Source organism: Muscardinus avellanarius (genome assembly GCF_963383645.1).
Source record: "Muscardinus avellanarius genome assembly, chromosome: 19".
Lineage (NCBI taxonomy): Eukaryota > Metazoa > Chordata > Mammalia > Rodentia > Gliridae > Muscardinus > Muscardinus avellanarius.
This window is the reverse complement of record NC_137805.1, coordinates 13226775-13252365: the sequence shown is the minus strand read 5'-3', so window position 1 is coordinate 13252365 and position 25591 is coordinate 13226775. Positions and strand designations below refer to the sequence as shown.

At 56.0% G+C, this 25591-nt stretch overlaps 1 protein-coding gene across 1 annotated transcript; it reads right to left on the bottom strand.

Annotated features, from left to right (window-relative positions):
* Positions 1-3049: 3049 nt before the first annotated feature.
* ADRA1D (adrenoceptor alpha 1D) lies at positions 3050-24876 on the bottom strand (the record flags this gene model as incomplete). The annotated part of the gene is made up of 2 exons (XM_080716663.1): positions 3050-3633; positions 23796-24876. The coding sequence occupies 2 exons, from the start codon at positions 24874-24876 to the stop codon at positions 3050-3052; spliced, it is 1665 nt and encodes a 554-aa protein (XP_080572789.1).
* Positions 24877-25591: the final 715 nt, after the last annotated feature.

The window sequence follows — 25591 nt, the reverse complement described above, 5'->3', positions numbered from 1 at the left end:
GGGGGTTGGGAGGCTGAGAAGACTGATAATTGGAAAGTGCAGAGGGCGGGGCAGGAGGTGAGTGGCCTCGGGCTGTCTTGGGGTCACCCAGGGGAGGACACACACACATCCGGAGCTGGAGACAGCCTCCCGGGAGTCATTTATATACAAGAGGCCACTGGGATGATGTGAAGTGGATGAGATTATGTGGAGAGTTGGGAAAGGAGGAGTAAAACTCCAGGAACATTTCAGGGAAGGGAGGAGAGCCTTGGGAGGAGGTAGAGACAGTGGTCAGCTGGTCAGCTGAGGAGCAGGGAGTGGACAAGCTCAGGAAGCCAGGGGTGGCTGTGGGCATACACTGGCAGAGACGCAGGGGAAGAGCCCAGGGAAGTGGACCGTCCCAGGTAATGGGCAGGCGCTCTGGTCCCTGGAAGTGTGGGGAGCGAGGCCAGGTGGGTGGCAAGGAGCAGACCACAGTTGGGTCCTTGGGTGGGGAGCAGGACGAGGCTTTCTAAGGACAGGGGAGGACTTGGCAATGCCAGTGTCCTTGGAAGCTCGCTCCCGCACCTCCTCTTACATCTCAGACCATCCCTTTCCCACTCAGACTCCTTCCAGCCTTCACCATCCCTTGAAGCTCACATGAAGGAATTCCTTCTTCCAGAAGGTATGGGCCCACATTTGCGCACACCCCAGGGACTCTCTCTCTAATCAGATGTGTGGTTCCAGCTGGGGGTCCGAGGTGCCTGAGGGCCCAGGAAATGATGCATCAAATACCTTTCTTCCCGGTGACCCAAGTCACTGGCAAACGCCTCCCTCCTCTAGAAGGGCTGGTGCGGTTCCCTCTGTTGCTGTTGGCTGTTCTGTGGCCCGCTGAGCTCAGGGCAAGGTCAGCAGCTCTGCTCTACACAGCAAGGTCCCTAGGTGCCTCTGTGGAGGCACCATGTTGGTTCCGCAGCCCTCCTGTATGTCAGCAGGCACGCCGCTTGTGTGCTGAGGGGCTGTGCCCACGAGAGAGGGCTGAGTCTTGAACATAGGAAACATCAGCAGATGACATCATGCCTGGAGCAAGGACCGAGCCTCCACGTCCACTGAATTATCCAAATCCTCCTGATGAAGTATCTTCTCATATGGTTCTCTTCCCATTGGCCTGTGGACTCATCTCTCCCAGCCTGTGAGAGCCAATGTTGACTGTGCTCAGAGTCCTCCCCAAAACCATGCCTGGGGCACCCATGTTCGACCATTAGACCCTGGGGGCTGCCTCCTCACTGGACCAATGGACCCTGTCTCTATGAGGAGATAGTCCAGGACGTCCCCAGCTTTAGGGAGGCCAGTATGTGCAGAGTGGAGCCGTCACTGGGGAGTGCGGCATGCGCCTAGCATTGGCTACAAGCTGCCCTACCCGTGCAGAGGGGCCGGGGAGGCCAGGCCTTTTATAGAGTGACCACATGAAGCACCTGCGTCCAAACCCTGCTATTGGCTGCCTTTTTCATCTTGTTAAATTGCTGCCAAAGTCTTGTTAGTGGTGACTTATTACACAGACTATCCTTTGCATACAGGACAGAAACTTCTGGCACACAGTATGGCTCCATGTTGGCTCCAGCAGCTGGCTCTTCCAGCTTCAGAATAATCCCGTGCACCCCAGGGTATGGTTTAACCAGCTCTCCCTCCAAGGGCCCGCTGGCCACAGTCAGCACAGCCATGCTGGTTGGATATAAATGCGGCTGGTATTATCTAGCTGAAGGACAAACTGCATACAATCCATGGGAATATGAGATTTTAGTTACAGCTAACAATCGTGGTTCCTGGGTGTGGGCACTCTCACTAGCCTTGTATGCTATTTGGTCTTGTTTATCTTTTCATGGAAAGTACTTTTTAACCCACTTAACTGATGGCTACCTTCCTCACTGAGGCCCTCAAGAGTATCAAGGATGCTAACAAAGGCAAAATTTGTATTTATGATACTCTTTGGTTCCCAAGAATTATGTGAAAAAAGTTCTTTTTTTTTTGGTATTGAGGATTGAACCCAGGGGCATTCTACCTCTGATCTAGACCCACAGACCTATTTTATTTTTTATTTCGAAATAAAGTCTAAGTTGCTGAGACTTGCATGGAAACGGCAATCCTCCTGTGTCAACCTCCCAAGCACTGGGATTGCGGACACGCGCCACCATGCCTGGTGAATCGTGTAAATTTTAAAAGCCATTGAAACTGCCAGCCCCTATGGTCATGCTAAGGGGCCCCAAGGATGGTAGTCATCAAAGACACAGTTAAACCGAAACAGAAAGGTGCATGTAGACCCAGTCTATCTTGTTGTGGACCTAAGGGTTTTGGGAAAAAAAGTTCTTTATGGATCACGTGCTAAAGAGGTTGCACAGTCTGGACAAAATATAAGTACTCTTACCAATAAATAGGTTTCAAAATGACAAGTAAAGCTCCCCCCAGTTGGCAGCTCAGAATCCCAGCAAGAAGTGATGGGCACACTGAGCTACTACGTGTAAACAGTAAGGCCCTGGAGGGAAGGGACCAGGGCCACAGGCGCCGGGGTGTGTGGCGAGGACCAGGGCCAGGCGGTACAACAGGCTGTGTGCCGGCCATCCAGTGCCCACAGCTTGCAGACAGTGGTGGCAGGCCCACCGGGTCCCTCCAGGCGGCAGTAGGAGAAACTGTCCATCGAGCAGCCCTGGCCCCGCTCGCTCGCCTTTCCTTGGTGGCAGCCACTGTAGGGCCGCCGTGCGTCTTCCTCCCCAAGAGGAGCAGCCTGCCCGGCGGCACTTGGGACTGTCCACCCAGGCTTCAGGGCCGGGCAGACGGGCAGTTTCTCAAACAGGAATTGGGGGCCAAAGGTTCCTCGGATCCTGCAGCCCCTACTAGGAAAAGCGCTCCGGGCACCTGTGTCCAGCAGGGGGCCCCATAACCTCACTTTGCAGGGGGCTCCAAGCCCAAGTCCAGCCCCAGGTGCTCATGAGAGCTGCGGAAGCGGCCATCCTGAAGTTTCAGAATCCCTGATCCATCGGGCCTCCCTCCCCACCCTGCCCTGCCCCCGCAACTCCCCAGCCCAGCTTGGGGCTTCTTAAATATCAGTCTCCCGGAGATTGCTGTAGTCGGCACAGGCCTGACAGGCGGCGCCCTCGGCCCCAGCTTGGGGGACGCCCAGGGACACCACCTCCACCTCGGAGCGCGGGGCGCACGCGGGCTCCGCTCCCCCGCCGCGGATCTTGTGTGACAGGCTGGAGACCTTGGCGCGCAGCTGGGCGGTGGGCCTCCGCCAGGGCCCGAGCAGCCTCCACTCGCAGAAGGCGGAGGGCTTCCCCGGGCTGGGGCCTGCAGCCTGCAGCTCGGGCGTGCCGGGGGCCTCGGGGGCCGGGGGCGCGATGAGGGCCAGCGGGGCCCCGGGCAGCTCGGCGCTCGGGCTGGGGGCGCAGTCGGGGTGCGGGCCCCCCGTCGAGGCCCGCCAGGGGTGGCCGTAGACACGCCAGAGGGGGCGGCGGCGGCGATGGCGGCGACACTGGCAGCGCAGGAGGCGGAGGAAGGCGCGCTTGAACTCGCGGCTGGAACAGGGGTAGATGAGCGGGTTTACGCAGCTGTTGAAATAGCCGAGCCAGAAGATGACCTTGAAGACGCCCTCTGACGGCTTCAGGTGCGGGAACAGGGAGCCTGTAGGGAGCAGAGAACCAGGCTGGTTAGGTAGCTGCGCCGCTGCCCGGGAAGGGAGGTCCAGTCCGGCCCGGGGACAAAGGGCTCCCAAAGGATCTCTCCCGGATCCCTGGTAGAATTCAGAGCCCCATGAACTTGGATGGGGAGAAGCGATCATCTCCATGTTCACCCTCCTCTACCTAAAACAGCATCCTCAGTAAGCACAGCGACAGCTTGAACAAAACCATGGGAGCCGCTGTTTCTGTAGATTAAAAGGAGCACAGTCTCCGCAGATGTCCCCCCACTAGTCCTTGTCGGGGATGTTTTGAGATATTCCCCACGCTCCCTACTATTTGGGAATGACAGTCATGAGAAAGCACCACCGGATCGTGTTGCTCGAGCCTTGACGTCGAGGCACATTTCTTTAGTAAGTCACAAATTTCACAGAAAAATATTTTGACAACCTTTCCAACACCACCAGTCTCATTTGCATCGTTTGTATTTTTTCTGCTTTTGAAAGCATGGGTGAACTTCGTCAGATGTAGGCTTCATCAGATGACTAAGTAGCCCCCCCCCCCTGCACAAGAACAGGTAAGAACCCAGGGATTATATGCTGAGCAAGTCCCGCCCCATGCCAGGGCTGTGCTGGGCACCGTGCATGGCCCTGGCCCACAGGAAGTGATTTGAATATCACTGCAATGCAGGTGGGGTGCTGGTGGGTAGTGTGGTGGTCAGCCTGTGCCCGCAGGGAGGGGTTCAGGCTCAAGGGCAGCTTCCAGCCCCTCAGAGGATGGTCAGGAGTCTGGAGGGCCCAGGTGTTAACAGGGGAAGCAAAAGGTGTGCCACAGGACCCAGGAAAGGGCAAAGGGTCTGACATGCTGGATGGCCACGGCTTTTATCTGTGGGGAGTCAGGAGCCATGGATATTTTTAAGCAGGTCAGAGATGGGGCTTAGAACTGAGCCTCACGATGTCAACGGCTGTCACCCCACAGTAGGATTGCCCCACTGTGGTCAGGGGAAGCTCCTGGGCAGGGACACTGGGATGTGAGCTGTGCCAGGCAGACCCTCCTCCACACAAGCCTCTCTGCCATCCCCAGCATGGCTCTGAAGGAGGCCATGTCTCCAGCAGAGGCCCAGGGTGTCCAGCTGCCTGTGGACTAAGCAGCAGGGTGGCAGTCTTTGACAAATTATGGACTCCTCTCTCTTTGCTCCCTTCTCCCAAATAAAAGCAGGATCCCCTACTGAAGGGTCAGAGGCACACGACGGGACCCTTGCACACCCCCCCCCCCAACCCAAACTGAGGCGAGGAGCGAGAGGCGGCCGCTCAGAGCCAAGCAGCCCAGGCTTCTGGGGTCTCGCTCACAGAGCCCAGGCAAGCTATCTGGCCTTCTAAAGCCTCACTTGGCTTCTCTGTGAAATAGAGACAGTCGTATTTCTCTGGAAGGGTTTTGGGGAGGATTCACACATTTCAGGGCTCAGCTCTCAGCAGGCTCTTAATACTGGGGCGCGGTTGGGGGGTGCAACACTTGCCTAGCATGCCAAAAGTCCTGGGTTTGGTCCCAGGCATGGAAAATACTAACAGCAAAAATTGTCCATTTATTCCTTCTCCAACCCTTTTCTGTGGCTTTGGAGAATGGAGACCACAGCCCTGGGGAGGGAGCCAGTTTCTGTGTCCAGAAACAGTAGCTGAGATGTGGGGCTTGGGGCTGGCTGGGCATTGGGTAGATGCGTCGGACACATGAGTCGGGCTGTCTCTGGAACGCGGAGGCTGCTGGGGTGGGCCTCAGCCTCCAGGAGGGCCGCCTTCAAGAGCAGCATCCCTCAAGGGCTGCGAAGGCAGACCACATGCCCAAAATAACTTTCTGACTCAGGCTACGGTTCTTTTATATTTAGCCCAGGGTGACATATCAGTGGACTATGCTTTCCAGTGGTAAGCCTGGAGCTGGCCGAACGACATTATTACCAGAGCGGTTTTGATTCCCCTTGGTGGGTAACACTGCACTTTATAATATGGCCTGAGTCTTGTAAACACTCATGTTCTAATTTATGCACAGTTGACTGGTTGTGGGGTCTGCTATGAATTGGAAACTCCTTACATCTGAAGGAGCTGGAATGCAAACTCAGCCTTACAGCCCCCCAGATTTTTCTGCTGGGCTTGGTGGCACATGCCTGTAATCCCAGGATTTGGGGGGCTGACGGGAGGGCCCCAGGTTCAAGGCAAGCCTCAGCAATTTAATAAGAACTTCAGCAACCTGGAAAGACCCTGTTTCACAGTAAAAACTAAAATAGGGCTGGCAGGTGGTGTATCGTGGAGGTAGAATGCGCCTTGTTCAAACCCCAGCACCAAACAAACAAACAAACAAACAAACAAACAAACCTAGAGCGTAGAGAGAAAAGACACATGGAGCAGCAGAAAGCTAATAAGAAGTGGGCTATCAAGTCGGTTAGCAAGGTGGCAACCAGGGCTTAATCCCATTGGAGGCTCCCTGCTTGGGAAGGGAGGTGGGGTATTCACACACTCATCTGCCATTGTTGGGCTGCGGTTCCTGGGTATTAATTTTTTCTACTTTTTGCTCACTTCCTGGTGGACAAGGATTTTGGTGGGCAGAGAAGGCCGCTGGGCAGAGCGGTGCAGACAGGTGCTCAGGTGAAGTGGACCTGCGTGTGCCAAAGATCCAGGGGAGGTGGGTGGGCACCAACGGCTTCTGCCACATGGCGCTGCCGCTGCCCTGCCCACTGTATGCACACGTTGTCTAGAAGACATAGACGCCTGTGCCTCAGGCTCGGACTCCATAGGGTGAGCTCCTGTGAGACAGTTGCCCTGTTCTCAAAGATGGCTGCGGCTCACATAACCCTTTCTACTCTGGTGTCTGCCTGCACCTCCTGCACCCTGCCTCGCTCCCCCATTCCCCCCCCCAACACCTCTGGATGCTGCGGGGACCTCTGGGGTCAGGTAGTTTCCCTCCCCATCGCCTGCCTGGAGTCTGTGATGGAGAACTGTCCTAAGACCTCAGAGGGGGGCACTTGTCCCTACCCTGCTCTTGGGGTGGGGGTCAATGGACAAAGCCATCTCAGCCATTACCAGATTCCTCCTCCCCAGTCTGATTTATGGCTACCGGGTTGACCAGCTGCCAGTGCAGACCTTTGCTGATCCTATACAGGTATCAGGGTTGGCCATAGTCTGTCCCCCAAAGCTTTGTGTGCTGGAAGCTTGACCCCCAGTGTGTGATGTGGACGTGGTAGAACTTTTAAGAGGTGGGGTCATGAGGGCCCCACCTTTGGAAAGGAGTGATGCTGTCTGGGGGAGTGCTTGTGTGATGGGAGTGGTATTCACTATTGTTATGAAGCAAGGCTACCCTGCATGCTTGGTCCTTTCTCACACAGCCATTTCCTTTCTCACTTCTTCCCCAAGTTTTGATGCCACCAGAGGGCCCTCTCTAGATGCTGGCGCCATGCTCTTTGGACTTTCCATCTACCGGAACTGTGAGTCAAAGAAATAAATCCCCAGCCTCAGTTATTTTGTTATAGCAACACAAAATGGACTAAGATAATATGAAAGTCTTGCTGGGTGGATGGGGGCTTGGGGACAGGGCCACTCTCTCCCAGTCCCTGGGCAGCATCCTTCTCGGGCCAGGGGCTCCCTCTCCCACTCTTCACATCGTCTGTGGCCTTTCTGGCAGGAGAGTTTCCTGCCTCTCCATCCGGGTTCCTAACATGGTCTCCTTCCTCGCTGTGGTCCCAGCATCTCTCTGCAGTCTTACCCGTCTTCATGCACCATGGCCACAGCTGGCAGGTTCCCCAGACTTGCCTCTGGGCTTTGTCACAGAACCATCCTGGATGTCCTCCCTCCATACCTGGTAGTGCCAGCTCCAGTGGCACCTCCTCCTGGCAGCCTTCTCTGTACTAACCCCTCCCAACCCAGCTTGCTTTCTCTTCCCATGCCAGCACATCACACTTGCTTCTCAGTGCCAAGTTCACTGGGTAACCACGAGCCTCCTCTCTTGCCCTTAAATGCTCGGTACCCAATGGCACTTGATACAGTCACAGACTCTCCTCATCCTGTAGCAGCCTGCATCTCATCCATCACCACCTCCCGATGGCTCCCAGGCTCCCCCAGTTTTGCACCACCTCCTTGGACCAAGCTATTATCCTGGTCGACCTGTGGTGCCCGGCTATGTGGTTTTCTGCTCCTGCCCTTGAGCCCCCACAGCCTGTTCTCCACACAGCAGCAAGGGCATCTTTGAAAACAGAAGCCCGAGCATTCCTTTCTCCACTTAAAACCCACTTTCTGCTGCCAAGGGCAATTCCAGTCCTCTCTCTGGTCTGCACGGTGAGCTCCTTGGACCCCTCCTCCCAACCTCCTTCTCTGCTTAGCTGACACGCCTGCTCCATCCTCCCACATCCTCATCCCTCTTGACTTGAGTTGGATTTATCGGCCAGATTCTTACTGGGAGCGATCTAAACCTCCTTCCCCCACAGCCGTGTCCAGAGTGTGCAGGGTCCTGGGGTCTGTCCTCCTTTCCCTTCCCCTTCCCTGTCCTCCAGCCTCCACCCTCTTTCTGAGCCTTCTGTCACCCCTTCTTCTGTCTCACAGAAGAAGCAGAGGCAACAGAAGCTGCCATTTACCCAATCTGGCCTCTTGTCCTCTTTGTAAGAAGGGAGTCTCCCCTCCTCCTAAGCTTGGTGTGTCTGCTTGGGTTGGGGTTCTGACCCACCCTGTCACAGTCTCCAGCTGCGACCTTGTTCCCTCTATCCTTCCAGCCCATGCTTGCTGCTCCTCCTTCCCACCTGTGCTTCTGCCACCCATCTAGCCCCAGCCTTCCCACCATGCTCTCCTACCCCTGGAGGCTGCTCATCTCGTGGCAGCTTCCAGGATGGCCCCAGCCTTCCCACCATGCTCTTCTCCCGCTGGAAGCTCTTCATCTCACGCTGGCTTCCAGGATGCCACTCTGTGTTGTCTTCCTGCTCCTGGCCAGTTCCCTTTGCCGCTGCTTAGGTGTCCTGTTGTGTGTGCTTACACTTTAGCAACTTTTGTTACTGCTCCATTACTCTATGAGGTGCTATGTTTCCTGAAGGTAGGGATAGGGTCCATTTTTTCTTCTAGTTCCAGTGTCTAGCTACATGGGCCTGACCCATGTTTGTTGAATGAATGGATAAATAAATGGCATTTGGATAGGTGGTCTCTAAGTGACTGGGAAGGAAAGGGAGATGATTTTTTTGAGTGCTCAATACCTAATAAGCTTCAGGTTGGGCCCTTGCTGGGTTTTTCATTGAATCCTCAAGACATCATACTTTTCAGAAATTCTAGGTAACCCCAAAGGGCAAGGATCAGGGTCAGGATATGCACCTGAGCTGGTCTAGCCCTAAAGCTTTTAGTCTTCCCATGACATCACTTAAAGATGGAAACAACATGGTTGCTGGGGTCAGGGGCTACATTCAGCCCCTTTATTCCTCCCAGAAGCTGATGTGGCACTGATGGCTTTGTATGTCCTCAAGGGTACCCTACGGGGCTCAGAAGGGCTGAGCTGTTGCCTGCTGCCTGGACATCTCCTTTACCTTCTTTGCTCAAAAGTTACCTTTGGGGCATAAAGTGAATGCTGTTGGTCTCTCTACCCAGTGCCCCACCCCCAGCTGCTGACAAAGGCTCCTAGTTGCTCTTTTCTTCTCTGGAGAACTGTCCTTAACCAACAGGAGTGACTTCAACTGGGAAGATGACATCTGCCCCTAAGGGGCAGCCTGCAGCCTATGACAGACATGGGGATAGAAAATGCAGGCCCCTAGCATCAATGTGGCACAATTCATTGCTGCCCTTCTTGCTCCAGAGATCTATGGAGGAGTGAGGTCGAGGCCAGCCTTTGCTGGAGGCCATTACCTGGGTGTTGAGCCCACTTGGCTCCCTCCCAGTTGTTTCCTGAGAGCACTCCCTCATTCCTTTGTAGAAAAATCTCCCATCTCAAACTCTGCCTCTAGGGCTCCTGTCCCAAGATGCTCATGAACATGTCTCCAGGATCCTTTGCTTGGTACCAAACTTCCATCCAGCGATGAGTCCTAGGTTATCACCCTAACTTCTGCCTACTGCTGGGAAAGGGGGACAGAAGAGTGTACACTCCTGTCCACTTATTCCCACTCAACAGGTGGCTTGGGGTAGGGTGGGGCTGCACTCATCGCCTACAGAAACCGGAAGGACACAGGGAGATGATCATAAACAAGTTCTTGCTGCTTCTCTGATCCTTGACCTTGTTTTCTCAAATGGTGTCCATCAGCTGGGCTGACTGCTCCTGCCTGCCTCCCCCCATCCTTTGTATGGGGGTTGTTATGGTTTATATAAGCGCCCCCTGCAGATCCATGTATTAAACTCAGTCCCTAGCTGGTGGAGCTATAGGGTGGTGGTGGGACCTATAGGGTGGAGCTATAGGGTGGTGATGGGACCTTTAAGAGGTGGGGCCTAGTGAGAGGTATACAGGTTATTGGGGCGTGGCCTCAAAGGGGACTGTGGGGCCCTGGACCTTCCTTCTTCCTCTTCTTTTGCTTCTTGGTTATGAGGTGAGTGGTTTTGCCCTGCCACCCACTTTCACCACAATGCGCTGCCTTGACACGGAAACAAAAGCAACCGGGCCAACCAATCACAGGCTGCAGCCGCCCAAACCTTGAGCCCAGAGAAACATCTTTTATATGTTAATTATTGAAGGCATTTGTTATAGAGAGGCAAAGCTAACACGGGCACGTTCAGGGGCGTAATCTAGTGTCCAGGGGACCAGACATTCACTGGTCAGAAGAGGTTGGGCCTCTCCTGTGTCATCAAACAAGCATGTTGGTTGGGTGAGCTTGGCCCATGAGCTTGGCCCATGAACTATTGGAGAAACTGAGGCAGGGGTGTGGTCTGCACTCTAGATTGTTTCAGTCCTCGCTCCTAAGGTATGGGAATGGCCAGGCTCAGGAGGAGCTGCTGAGATGCTAAGGCGGATGGAAGGCGGGCGGGAGGGGGGAGAGGTGACCAGAGCCCAGCAAACCAGCCAAGCCCAGCAGAGGACAGACAGCGCCGACGCCAAGGGGGGCTGTGTGATTAACAGCAGTCTTTTGGCATCACCAGAAGAGAACTCATTCTTGGCTGACGGTCAGAATTCACAGCCAGCCTTGTTCATAACTTGTAGCCAACCATGAAATACCAGGCTGCACCCGGCCTCCCACTCTGCAGACCCTCTCCTCTACTGGTCACGTTTGGGTCCACAGCACGCCATGCCCACAGGCTGTTAAAAGTACCCTGTCCCACCAGCAGGGCTGGAAAGGAGGAATTCCAGCCCCAGACTCTAGCTGCTCCCTCGGTGGGAGCACTTCCCAAGAGGGGCTGGATCTCTGCCTCCTCGAAGAAGCCCTCTTTGCTACGTTAGAAAGGGTCAGACAAACCTCTCTACTATAGCACACTGGAGCCGCGACCCGAGGACGCCGTGGAGACCCGAGGACGCTGTGGAGACCGAGCCACGCCTCTGTCTGAGGAAATAGCATTCTGGGAGAGACAAGGAGATGAGCCAAGCTCCTGGGACATCAAGGTTCCTGGAAGTTTGGAGGTGCAGCAGAGAAGGGGACGGGGAGAGTGCTAAGGGACAAGGCCATTCTGAAGTGGGCGCAGTCACGGGGGACTCCCAGGAAGCGGTGTCCTGGGTAGTAAGATCCAGAGCTTCTATGGACTGCCAAGGGCACTTCGAGGTCAGCAGTGCCAAGCCAAGTCTCTCAGATTCCTGGCATTGCCAATTTTCCACGGTGAGGGGTAACTGGCGGGCTCCTCTGTGCGAGATGGACCGGGAATAGATCAGAAGTCCTTCGGTGCCCCACGATGGCCTTAGGATCCTTGAGCTCCCTGGGGCCTTCAGGGAGCTCTTGGTCTGGCCTCTGGGCTGGGCACTCCTGGAGCACAGAGGCTGGCAGCCGTGGCGGAGGAGCGCGGATTTCTGTCCTCTCGCCTCCCTGGGGCCTGCCCGGCTCCTGCCCGGCCCCATCCGCTCTTTTGTCTTTCCCTCGCCTCCTCTCTTCCTCACTTGCCTGTTCCTTCCCACTTCTTTCTCTCTTTGTTACCATTTCCTCACTGATCTCCCCTGATCTAATCTGTGGCCAGTCCCTGGCCATACCTGAGCTCTGAGTGACCAAGCTTACGGTCCAGCCGAAAAGCCCTTCTGCTCAGCCACCCGGACGGACGCTGACCAGGCAGGTCTGAGCTCTGGGGCCATGCTGAGCAAGGCGCTGGGCTGAGCAGGTTGCACAGAACAGCAGTCCTGCGAGGGGAGGAGGCTGCCGGCAATGGCCGCTGCCTGGGCGACCCGGCACGGCTGCCTGGGCACTGCCTGCGCAGCCCTGGGACGGCTCTGTGGGCCCTGAACTTCGCGTTCTCGGTCTGTCCCCACACCACGAGGAAAGGGACACCTTCCACCCCCTAGGTGAGGGTAAACAGGGCTCCTGTGGGCTGAAGATGGGCGCCCTGAGGCGTTAGGGGCCCTGAGCTCCGTGGTCTGCAGGGGTCTGTAGGAGGATCAGGACAGACAGGAAGCAGCCGCGGCCCACGCTCAGGACGTGCTCCTGGCGTGCATCCAGGCAGGAGGGAGCGGACGCTGGCCCGGGGCATGTGTGCGGGGGCTGGGGGCTCAGTGAGAGTATGGCTGCAAACTGACCCTTTCCCCTAGCCCCAGCCTGACCTCTGACCCAGGCAGGAAGTAACAGGACTCTGGAGCCAGACTGGGTTCCAATTTCACACGTGACATTTAGGAGCTGGGGGCGCTGGTCACGCTACTTAACTTTCCAGTCCCTTACTCTCTTCATCTGTAAAATGGAGCAGCTGGGACTGTCTACCTCATAGGACCATTTAGAGGATGAACAGCGTCCGGCACGTGGGCTCTGTGGCATCACTGATTAATTAGTTGAGGTGATGGAAAGATGAAGATGAAGACTGAGGAAATGTTTAAGAAGCCTGGTGAATGACCAGGGGATGAGGAAGGGGGCTGTTGCTCAGGATCAAGCCTGGACCACAGAGGACGCACAGGAATGCCCCTTGCCCATACGTGGAAGGCGGCAGTGTGTGTGTGTGTACGTGCACATGTGGCAGGCTCAAGGTGATGGTGCGGCTGGAGTGTGGGAAGATGGTACAGGGAACAGCTGTCCCAGATGTGTGGCCCTGTGCATACTGCCCTCCCTGGCCAAGGAGACTTTGCAAACACAAGCTAAGGACCTTTGGATGGAGAGCTGATTCTCGATTATCCAGGTGCTCAGAGTAATCACTGGAGGCCCCGTGGGGGAGAGGGAGCAGGAGGGTGAGGGGGAGCTGGGGCAGAGCCGGCCTCGCTGCCAGCTGCCGGATGGGGAAAGGCCAGGAGCCCAGAACACAGCTGCCTCCAGAGGTGGGGAGAGGTGAGGAAATGAGTCTCCCCCAGGCCTCAGAACACAGCCCTGCGGAGATTTGGTGTTAGGGCTTCTGACCCTCAGAACTAGGAGATGGTACATTGCTTTAAGCTATGAAGCTTGCAATAGTTTGTCATAGCAGCAATGGGAAAGTAGTGTGGGGTGTCTGAAGGGCTGGGGGCCTCGGTGGCTGGAAGATGGCCTGGAACTTACTAACGGACCTAAGGGGCAGAGGGGACTTTTAGGGCAGCCGAGATGGCTCAGCGGGGGAGTGGGATGGAATGAGAGATACAGGGGTCATGAGAGGCCAGGAGAGAGGGCAGCTGACGCACCACGGGAGAATGAAAACAGGCCGGAAAGGGCTCTAAGCTAGAGACAGTGCAGAAGCAGGGCCAGGGTAGTGACTGCGGGGTGGGGCGGGGCAAGGACCCAGGAGCTGCCCTGCGTGGGGCTGATGTGCTCGGGCATCTGGAGAAGGGTCAATGTCAGATGATTCTTTAAAGAAGTAAGTAGCAGAGCTGGGTGTGGTGGCGCACACATGTAATCCCAGCATTTAGGACGCTGGGACCAGAGGATCGCGGACAGCCTCAGCTACTTAGTGAGGCCCTCTGCAACTTAGTGAGACCCTGTTTCAAAATAAAGAATAAAAAATAGGGCTGGGGGTATAGCTTGGAGGTTGAATGTCCCTGGGTTCCATCCCCAGACCCACAAAAAAAAAGAAGAAAGAGAAGAAGAAGAAGAAGAAGAAGAAGAAGAAGGAGGAGGAGGAGGAGGAGGAGGAGGAGGAGGAAGAAAGCAACAGACCGGCATGCTTGAGCACTGCCAGCACACCAGTGTACATGGATGAATGGTCCGAATTGGGATTGGGGTCTCACAGAGGTAGGTGGAGGGGAGGGAGTTAAAGATGGTTAGAATATAGTGATGGATCGTGGGACTAACTATCCAGGGAAGGCAGGTGCAACTGACCACAGGGCAAAATGAAGGGCAAGAAGGTGAAGGTTTGGTTGTGGTTGAGATCAATGAGCAGGTGTAATGAGAGTCAGGGAGGCCAGGAGCAGATGGCACTTTTATTGCAGAGATGCACCGGGGATTTGTGGGGAGGAAGGCATAGCGTGCTTGGGCATGGCTATGGTGGAAGGGGGAGGGGATGGCCACCGTACTTTGAGGCCCAGATATCATCACAGGTCAGCCTCAATATAGTGGCGCCACATACGTGATGACCAGAGTAGGGATGAAATGGGGATAAACCTTGTGACCCCAACACCTAAATCTTTAATGAATGAGGCAGGGCAATTACCAGTTCATTGAATGTTCAGGACAAATACTTTAGCAGGAGTTGGGAGAGGATAAGACCCTCAGGGAGGAAGGAATTTGTGTCCAAAGACATAAGCCCACCACCATCAGTGGTGTATTTTTACTTTTACAAAAAATGAAATATTTTCTAGCTCTGCCCACTTGTCAATGACCAACTCAATACCAGTGAACAGGTGGGAGTTCAGATTGTGGTCTCTGAATTGCTATTTTCCACTAAAAGAAACCAGGGCTCTTTAGAGAAATCGCTAATTCTAGGCCCAGGGCAGAAAAATTATAAGCTGGGCCTGAAATGTCTCATCAAACCAGAAAGCAAGGAAGTATTCAAGATTCTTCCAGCTGTGCCAAGTAGCTTACTTAAAAAGGTGCCCACTGGCCAAACCCAAAATAATCATGTCTATAAAGTGTCAAAATAGCACGAATGTCTAAAAATTCACCTCTGGGAAGAATGCTCGAGAATCAGCTCCTCTTCTGATAAGTAAGGAGAAGAACTGAGTCTTCCTCCTGCTTTTCCTATAGATTCTATTTCAACCAAACAGCTAGCTGTGATTTCTTTTTGGAATTCTTTCAAGTGAATAAATGCAGAAGTAATGACAGGATTAGACTACCACCATATATATATATTTTTTTTTTTGGTGGTACTGGGGTTCCTGGAAGCCCGTCTATCTCCGGGCTACACTCCCAGACCTATTTTATTTTTGGAAACAGGGTCTTCTAAGCCAGCGTGGCTGGCTTCGAACCTGTGCGATCCTCCTGTCTCTGCCTCCCAAGCGCGGGGATTACAAGCGTGCGCCACCACGCCCGGCCGACTACCACCATTTTAAGCCCAGTGATATAACAAGTCCATGCCATGGTCAATGGCTGCTAAGACCAGCAAGTGAGAGATGGATGTGACCCCTTTCAGAGGATGGATGAGTCTGACAGCACCTGAACCCTGGTCATCCTGACACCACACAAGAGAATTCACGTCCAAACCATCAAACCCGAGCCTCATCAAACAGCTTAAAGGAAGTACAGGGAACAGAGGGGCATGGTAAATAGCATGATGGGAGGCAAGCAATCTAGTTTTTTCATTAAATAAATCAAAACGGGGGTGGGACCAAGGAGGATTTACCAATTAAAGAAATCTAGTAGGCAAATGGACCACATGTTTGATGTGTATGCCTTCCTTGGGTCCTCAAACAAATGAACTAAAAGTTTATAAAGTAATCAGCTACCTTTAAACACTGAGAAGGTATTTGATGATATTAAATCATTCTTTTAATGTGTTATAATGGATTAGAGTTATTTTTAAAAAGTTCTTATCTTCTATAAATACATGCTGAAAATGTTTTAGATAAAGTGATGTGATATCTAGAATTTTCTTCAAAATAATCTGCAGTGGTGAGAAAGTGGATGGGGGTTGGGACGAACCAAGATGAGCCTTGTTTTGAAACTGGGTCACAGGTACATAGAGGTTCGTATGTATGTATGTATGTATGTATGTATGTATGTATGTATGTATGTATATATTTGCGTACTGGGTATTGGGCCAGGGGCATTCTTCCTCCAAGCCACACTCTCAGACCTATTTTTTATTCTTCATTTTAAAATAGAGTCTCACTAAGTTGTAGAGGGCTTCACTAAGTAGCCGAGGCTGGTTATGAACCCGTGATCCTCTTGTCTCAACCTCCCAAGTACTGGGATTACAAGTGTGCGCCACCGCACCTAGCCATGGTAGCTCTTTAAATTGTTCTCTCCGCTTAAGTATGCATTTAAAACTTTTCATGATGAAAACGTAAATGACAAAACAAAACAAAGCACAAAACAACCTAGGGCTGGGGATATAGCTCAGTGGTAGAGTGCGTGATTAGCACGCCCAAGGCCCTCGGTTCAATCCCCAGCACTCTACACCAACTAAAGCTTCACAAAAAACCCCAACTTATTGCTTATTCATAACAGCCACTTAATAAATGTTAGATGTTATATTTTTTAAAAATTTAGGCCATATAGAGGGTCACCCCCACCCATCACTAGTAAGGATGGTCACTTGTGGTAGAGAGAAGTTATAGATAAACACTGCATGATTCTACTGATATAAAGTCCCTAAATGAGTCAAATTCATAGACTCAGAGTGGAATGGTGGTTCTCCAGTTCCTCAAGGGGAGCTGGTAACCAACAGGTGTAGTTTCAATTCAGTAAAATGAATAAGTTCTAGAGATCTGCCATATAACCTTGTTCCTATAGTTAGCAAAACTGTACACACACTTAAACTTTTATTAAGCGGGTATCTCACATTAAGTGGATAAAATAAATAACAGAATGCCATACTACCACAATAAAGTAAAGAAACAACTGCTTTGCCACACAGACCCTTGGCACGGCAGAACATGAAGAGGCCGTGGGCTCTGCCCCTTCCTTCCTCTGCACACATTTACTGAGCACCTGCTGAAGCCACAAAGGCACAGAGGGGAGAGTTAAAGCTCTGGCCTCTTCTTCAGGCTTTAGAGTGGGAGGGGGATGATGTCATTACCTAGGAGGGACACGAAGCACCCCACCTCTTTTCCCTGCATCTGCAAGCCCCAGAAGGATCCCAGGAAGCCCGTGGAGAGGGTTCCCCTGGCACCTGGCCAACTCTCAGACACACGCGCACACCGCTCCTTTTCCGACTGTTGAAGTGTGCCTTCCCAGCTGTTGCTGCTGCACGTCGACCCTCAGCATGGCTCACGGCCTTCCTCCCGCCTTCTCTGGCTCTAATTAAGGCAGTCAGGTTGACAGACTCAAGTTTACACGTTCTAAGTGCACAGCCTGATGCCTTATATACGCACACACTAATGTAGTACATTAATGCTTAGAGTGAGATACCGAACATTCCTGGCCCTGATGAAGCCCTGGGGCGTGGCTTCCAGTAGGTGCCGCACACCACGCACACACACACACAGGCAGTCATCCTGAATTTTATTGCTACTGACTAGTTTTGCCTGTTTTTGAACTTTGTCTATATAGAACCATACCGTTCGTAAGCTTTAAGCTTTAGATCTGGCTTATCCTGTTCAATAGCACGTACGCAAACTTCACCTACGTCGTGGTGCACATAGGGAGTTGTACCTTCTCCATTCTCTTTCTGGCATCTTCTCACAAATTACTCATTTTAGGCTTCAGACACCAAGAACGCCCAGCCACACCGCTGCTGTTCTTCTATGACTGTGGGGTAAGCTCTCTTTGCCCCTACTTTGTGATACACGCCGAGTGACGATGGGGCCGTGAACTATGGGCAAAGTGTGCATGGTGTTTGAGGAACATGTGCACACCCAAGTCTTGGGGGGTCAGGGAGGTATGCGTATCACAGGGACATACTGACAGTATAAGAGAGAGACCCATGTGTGGCCTCCTGATGGCTGGAGTGTGGTCCTGGGACACTGGCTGGGCTGGGACTGTGCATGTGTGTGTGTGTGTGTGTGTGTGTGTGTGTGTGTGTGTGTGTGTGTACTGGGGACTGAAACCCCCAGGGGCACTCTACCTTTGAGCTATACCCCAGCCCTTTTTATGAGACAGCTTTTGCTCAATTACCTAGCCTGGTCTCAAACTTGGGTCAGCCTCCCAAGTACTAGGGTGATAGGATTGTGCCACCATGGCCAGCTGTGCTGGGACTTTTGAAACCAGAATCAAGATGTTGGAGCTCTGGACAGCTCAAGTACATTGAAGTACACTTGGGGGGGGGGCTGAAAAATGACATCAGAGGTCAGCAAGGCTTGGTGACCTGCCCAACAAGGAGGGCCTGCCAGTGGTCATCAGAAGTGACTGGGGGATCTGGTGTGCGTACAGGTCTCACAGGACAGCTCCAGTTTTGGGCCTGGCTGGGGCACTGCCAGGCAGGCCAAAGTCAAAGTACTGCATTGAGGGGAGGCGTGGCCTCTGGAGGCTCTGGGGAGGAAGAGGAAGGATGGGTGCTCATGGGGGCGGGGTTTCCCCTATCCCTCCTGGCCCTCTATGGCTCACAGGAAAGGTGATATGCATATCTACACCAAAAGACTGGCCCAGACCTCTGGGGATGAGAAGACTCATCTGTCAAGGGCCCAAAGGCTCTGATTGGGCACACTTCCCACTGTCCGCCTCCCAGGTCTGTAGCACCAGGCTGCTGGCCTCCCAGGGAAGCCCTAGGCAAGGTCTCTGCCTGCTGACCCTCCCGACCCTCCCCTCCACACTGTGGGTTTGGGCTGCTCTAGACACTGGGCTACAAGGTGCTGGAGATGGGCCATTTACACAGTTGTCTGTGATTTTCCATGGCACTCAGCCCTGTGCCAGCTTGCAGAGGCCAGGGGTATGCGTCTGTCCTGGGCAGGGCTGCCAAGAGCCCCTCCTCCACAGGCCTCACAGACTAGTGTCCAACCTGGGCCACCCTGGAGACTGAAAGAGGGGTGTGCCTCATAATCAGGTTGGTTGGAAGGCACATAGCAGGAGAGTCCCAGGAGTGGGGGGCATGCCGTCACTATGCATGGCAGACGGCCGGGCAGGGTGTGCCCGTCACTGGGGGAGGGGGTGCCTCATGTGTCCACAGGCAGCCCTGGCACCCACAGCAACCCTTGCTGCCTGGCATCACAGTGCTGGACATGTGACATCTAAGGTTCCACTGAGTGACCCTCGGCCTGCCTCAGAAGAATGCGTGACCTGTGGTCCCTCCTCGCTGGGAAAGTGGAGCAGCCAGAAGTGTGGGGGTGAGCCTCTCTGAGGACCTCAGGATGATAGGTGTCTAGCGTCTGGATCCCCAGAGGCCCTCATAACTCAGGACACCCATCGGTGGCCCTGTCTCTCTCTGCTGCTCACTACCCACAGCATCGAGCAGGTGGTATGTGGCCCATTGTGCCAATGCCCCCAGGGCTCCAGCCTTTTCTTAAGGCTCTTGGTACCCCCTGGGCTGCTGGGGCTACTTGCCAGTAACTCCTGCCATGGTTGAGGCTGGTTCACCCATGTTTCTGCAAGCATACCCATTCTTGACCCCTGTATCGAAGTTCTTCACATCCCCTTCCCCCATCACATACCTGGCACCTCTCTGCCAAGGCATGCCAGCCCCTTGGAAGGGTTGCTGCTCAAAATGCTGCTGGTTCTTTCTAAGGCACCTCCGTATCTCAGGTCCAGAGGCATGGTCGCATCAGGACATCCTGCCCATACCCTGATCCTACAGTGGCCCCTGCCCGCCTGTTAGCCCCCCCAAACCACATGGGGAAGACTGGAATATTCTGTTTCCTTGCCTGGCCTCTGTTGGCTGTGCCGCTGGCTAATGATTGACAGCTCCTCTCAGTTCAGCTCCACCAGTGTGCCAAGCTCTGGTGTGCATATCTTAAACATACAGCTCCATGACCTTACATTTGCAAATGCCCCTGCAGTCTATTCCCAGAGCAAGATACAGAACGTCTATCAAGGCCCTGGTGCAGCAGAGTTGTAGGACTTGAGAAAAAGTGGTGTGTGTCCAGGAGGGTTAACCACCATAGAAATCTAGGGATGATTTCCTGGAAGAAGGGGGATGTGTGATCTGTACCTCAAAACAAACAAACAAACTAGTAGGAGCCTTTTGTCGTGTTGATCTCAGTGGTGAAAGATGAGAAAAATCAAACATTCAGCAGGAGATTCGATCAATGCATCTGGACTACTCCCAAATGTACTGCCATCAAAATGGGCCAGTAGTAGCCAGGTGTGGTAGCGCACACTTGTAATCCCCGCGCTTGGGAGGCGAAGACAGGAGGATCCCACAGGTTCGCAAAGCCAGCCGCGCTGGCTTAAGAGACCCTGTTTCCAAAAATTAAAAAAAGCGGGGCGTGGTGGCGCACCCTTGTAATCCCAGCATTCGGGAGACTGAGACCGGAGGATCGCGGTTCGCAGACAGCCTCAAGCTACTTTGTGAGGTCCTTTGCAACTCAGTGAGACCTGGTTTCAAAATAAAGAATAAAAATAGGGCAGGGGCTGTAGCTTGGAGGTAGAATGCCCCTGGGTTCCATCCCCAGACCCGCAAAAAAAAAAAAAAAAAAAAAAAAGTATAAAATAGGACTGGGAGTGTAGCCCGGAGGTAGAAGGGCTTCTGGGAACCCCAGTGCCACCAACAAAACAAAACAAAAATGGGCCAGTAGTGCATACATTTCAAGGACATAATGTTGGGTAAAAAAAGGCAAACCAAAGAATGACATGCATGGGCAGGTGCCATTGATATAAATTCTGAAGACACACAAGGCAATGCTGTAGTTTGTTATGAATACAGACGATTGTGGTAAGAGTATAAAACAAGTATGCGGGCATGATAAACAGCAGCTTCCCCTCTGGGGAGGCAGGAGAAAGAGGAAGGAGAGGAGGCACAGAGTTGCAGCTGGACTCTTTATTTCTTTGAAAGGAGAGGATGGGATCTAAGGCAAGTATGGCAGAAGGTATGGGTGGCTGTGGGCACATAGGTACTTGTTACTTTATTTTCTCTGCATTTGGGCATTGTTTAAATTTTTAAAAGAAATTAAAAAGAAAAAGAGAAGTGGCATTCTCTACAGGGAGCTGGTGTCCACTAAAGGCAGGAGGACGAGGGTGCCCACCGCTGGGCAGGCCAGAGCAGGGGTTTGGGGAGGTGAGTAGGTGTATGTGAAGGGCACAGCATTTGCCCCTCCTCCAGGTCCTGTTGCTTGAGAACATTCTGTGCTCCTATTCCCATAGCAGCCTTTGGCAGGTGATTTCTGAGAGAAGGCTGTATTTGTCTTGTACGCTGAGCTAGTCATGAGCATACCCACACTCACTATGGATCGCAATTACATGCCCGGGCCTCACGCCATTCCTCTAGGCCAGCTTTATGATCCTCCCCACCATCACTTTTTACATATGAACAAACAGCAGACACACTGAGGGATTTGCCTGAAGTTACATAGCTATTTAGAGGCAGAGCTGGGATTTAAAACCAGGCTATCTGGTACCAGAACCTGGGCCCTCTCTATAGCAGTCTATTGCTCCTCACATGCCATGCTGGGTGCGGTGGGTGCGGTGAGGACAGTCACAGAGCCCTGCCCTCACAGACCTTCAGGGCCAGTGGGGGCGTCAAATGTGAGATGAAGCCCACACACGCAGATGTAGTTACAAGCAATGATCTAGTGAAGAAAGAGAACCTTGTTCTTTCAAGGGGAATTAAAAGGAAGGACACGACCAAGACTGGTAGCTCCAGGAAGAGGGGACACTTAAATGGAGGCCTAAAGGCGGGGGAGTTGGCCAGGAGGGGCTGGGCGCGGTCCAGGCAGACTGAAGAGGAAGTGCAGGGGCTGAGGGCAAGGCCCGGGCTGGGCAAGGAGCCCAGAGAGGGCAGGGGCAGGGCAGAGGGAGGTGGCCCCTTGCTTGGTACCTCCCTCCCAGGAGGGGAACCACATATTCAAGGCTGCTGAAGCTCATGCCTGTGGTCCTATCGTAAATATTGACAGTACTCACAGCGTCCCGTCTTGGTTGGAAAATAACAAATTCAAAGGCCACTGTGTCTAGGCCAGTTTGGGTTTTGTTCCTGGGGCAGTGGGAAAACACTGAGGCATGTAGTTGGAGAGTGACACATCTGGTTGATGACACATAAAGCTCACTGTGGCTGCGCGCCTGCAGGGGGCAGGAGGGAGGCCATTGCGTCTTGCCTCACTCAGCTTCAGAGGCCAGGAGGCCCTGTTTGGATGGTAGCCACGGCGGAACTCACTCAGGGCAAATGTCGCCAGGGATGGCGTTCCCTTCCCCTCCCAGTGCTGGTCCAGCCCCCAGGCCTCAAGGGGTGGAAGGAATCCACCAGAATAGCTGCCCTGAGAAGGAACCAGGAGCGTTCAGTCAGCGACCATGATCATTAACTGTTCAATTCATAATCTGCCCCTTCCTTTCCCTCTGTCCCCACACAGTCCCCTCCTGTGTCTCCTCCACAAGATTTCAGGGGAGCCCAGGACATCCCCCCAGATGCCAGCGGGGTCAGCTTCCAAACCAAAAGAGCGCTGCAGAAAGGAGGGGCGGGTGTCTGCTGAGGTACAGGTTGAGTGGCCAGGGCCTGCCGCCCAGGAGTGAGTGAACAGGCCGGCCCACCGCGCCCTGCACCTACCCCAGGCGGGGTACACCAGGGGCACACACACTGCGGGCCCACCTAGCTCTGCACCTACACCAGGCAGGGTACACCAGGGGCACACACACTGCGGGCCCACCTAGCTCTGCACCTACACCAGGCGGGGAACACCAGGGGCACACACACTGCGGGCCCACCTAGCTCTGCACCTACCCCAGGCGGGGAACACCAGGGGCACACACACTGCGGGCCCACCTAGCTCTGCACCTACACCAGGCGGGGAACACCAGGGGCACACACACTGCGGGCCCACCTAGCTCTGCACCTAACCCAGGCGGGGAACACCAGGGGCACACACACTGCGGGCCCACCTAGCTCTGAACCTACCCCAGGCGGGGAACACCACGGGCACACACACTGCGGGCCCACCTAGCTCTGCACCTACCCCAGGCGGGGAACACCAGGGGCACACACACTGCGGGCCCACCTAGCTCTGCACCTACCCCAGGCGGGGAACACCAGGGGCACAGACACTGCGGGCCCACCTAGCTCTGCACCTACCCCAGGCGGGGTACACCAGGGGCACACACACCGTGGGCCCACGTGCGCCCTGCACCTACCTCAGGCGGGGAACACCAGGGGCACACACACTGCGGGCCCACCTAGCTCTGCACCTACCCCAGGCGGGGTACACCAGGGGCACACACACCGTGGGCCCACGTGTGCCCTGCACCTACCTCAGGCGGGGAACACCAGGGGCACACACACTGCGGGCCCACCTAGCTCTGCACCTACCCCAGGTGGGGAACACCAGGGGCGCACACACTGCGGGCCCACCTAGCTCTGCACCTACCCCAGGCGGGGTACACCAGGGGCACACACACTGCGGGCCCACCTAGCTCTGCACCTACCCCAGGCGGGGAACACCAGGGGCACACACACTGCGGGCCCACCTAGCTCTGCACCTACCCCAGGTGGGGAACACCAGGGGCACAGACACTGCGGGCCCACCTAGCTCTGCACCTACCCCAGGCGGGGAACACCAGGGGCACACACACTGCGGGCCCACCTAGCTCTGCACCTACCCCAGGCGGGGAACACCAGGGGCGCACACACTGCGGGCCCACCTAGCTCTGCACCTACCCCAGGCGGGGAACACCAGGGGCGCACACACTGCGGGCCCACCTAGCTCTGAACCTACCCCAGGCGGGGAACACCAGGGGCGCACACACGCTGACCGCACACTACGACAGAGGTCTGCAGAGATCTCAACAGACTTCTGTTTACTCAACAGGGTTAGGAAGGCCAGGCCAGGCCATGGTGTCTAAGAGTTGGAACCTGTAAACCGAAACGGGCAGGCACTAAGAACCTCTCGCTCTTCCTCTACAGAGTAAGAGACCAGGGAAGCGGCCGAAGCGCCCTTCTCCAGCCCCGGGCGGGGGAGGCCGGCGGGGGAGGGGTCACTCACCGAGCGGCAGCACGAAGAAGAAGGGGAACCAGCAGAGGACGAAGACGCCCACGACGATGGCCAGCGTCTTGGCCGCCTTCTTCTCGCGGGAGAACTTGAGCAGGCGCACGGACAGCGAGCTGCGGAACGTGTGGCCCTTGGCGCCCCGCAGGCCGCCGGCCGCCGCCCCGCGGCAGTGGATGCGCAGCACCACGTCGGAGGCCTTGCCGCGCTCGCGCTTCACGCCCGCCTCGAGGCTGCGCGTGGTGCTGCGCGCCACCACGTACACGCGGCAGTACATGACGACGATCACCGCCATGGGCAGGTAGAAGGAGAACACGGACGAGAAGACGGCGTAGCCCGCCTCCTCCGTGATGCCGCAGAAGCGCTCGTCGGGGGGCACCGGCTCCTTCCAGCCCAGCAGCGGCCCCACGGACACCACCAGGGCCACGGCCCAGAGCAGCGCCAGGATGGCGGCCGCCTTGCGCTCCGTCATGATGGAGGGGTACTTGAGCGAGTGGCGCACGCCCACGTACCGGTCCACGGAGATGGTGCAGAGGCTCAGGATGGAGGCCGTGCAGCACAGCACGTCCACGGCGGCCCACACGTCGCAGAAGGCCCGGCCGAAGGCCCAGAAGCCCAGAACCTCCATGGTGGCCGAGAAGGGCAGCACCGTGGCGCTCAGCAGCAGGTCGGCCACCGCCAGGTTCACGATGAAGTAGTTGGTGACCGTCTGCAGGTGGCGGTTGCAGGCCACCGAGAGGATGACCAGCAGGTTGCCCGCCACGGCGGTGAGGATGAAGGCCGCCAGGAAGACGCCCACGCCCACGCCGTGCGCGCCCACCACCAGCCCCCCGACGGCCGCCGAGCCGTTCACCTCGCCGCCCGCGCCCGCGCCCCCCGGCTCCGCGGCCGCGCTGCGGTTGTCCTCGCCGCCGCCCGCGCCCCCCACGCCGCCGCCCGCCGCCCCCGGCACGCCGCCCACCGCCCGGGCCTCGGAGGCGGCCGCGCCGCCCGCGCCGCCCGCGCCCGCGCCCGCGCCCCCGCCGCCGTCGGGCCGGGGTCCCTCGAAGGTGGCGCCCAGGAGGTGGCGGAAGGGCATCTCAGCGCGCCGCCGTCGGGGCCCGCGCGGGCCCGCAGGACGCGCCGCCGGCTGCCGGGGGCCCTGCGGGCATCGCCGGGCGCGGGCGAGCAGCGGACCGCGAGCCGGACCCGCGGAGCGCGCCGCCCTCACTGCGCGCCGGCCACGGCGGCGCCCCCTCCCGGCTCGGCGCGGGCGGGCCGGGGGAGGGGCGCGCGGGGCGGGGCGGGGCGGCGGGGAGGGGGCGCCCGAGTCCGCGCCCGGCTCGCTCCCGCGCCTCGCCGGCCCCCGGCCCCTGCGCTCGGCTCCCTCCGGCTCCCGCGCTCCCCCCTCCAGCCCCCGGTCACTCGCGCGCTGCCCCTGGGTCCCCCCTCCAGCCCCCGGTCACTCGCGCGCTGCCCCTGGGTCCCCCCCTCCAGCCCCCGGTCACTCGCGCGCTGCCCCTGGGTCCCCCCTCCAGCCCCCGGTCACTCGCGCGCTGCCCCTGGGTCCCCCCTCCAGCCCCCGGTCACTCGCGCGCTGCCCCTGGGTCCCCCCTCCAGCCCCCGGTCACTCGCGCGCTGCCCCTGGGTCCCCCCCTCCAGCCCCCGGTCACTCGCGCGCTGCCCCTGGGTCCCCCCTCCAGCCCCCGGTCACTCGCGCGCTGCCCCTGGGTCCCCCCCTCCAGCCCCCGGTCACTCGCGCGCTGCCCCGGGGCGCGCAGGAGCCTTGGAGGCGCGAGTCCGGGCCCCGGCTG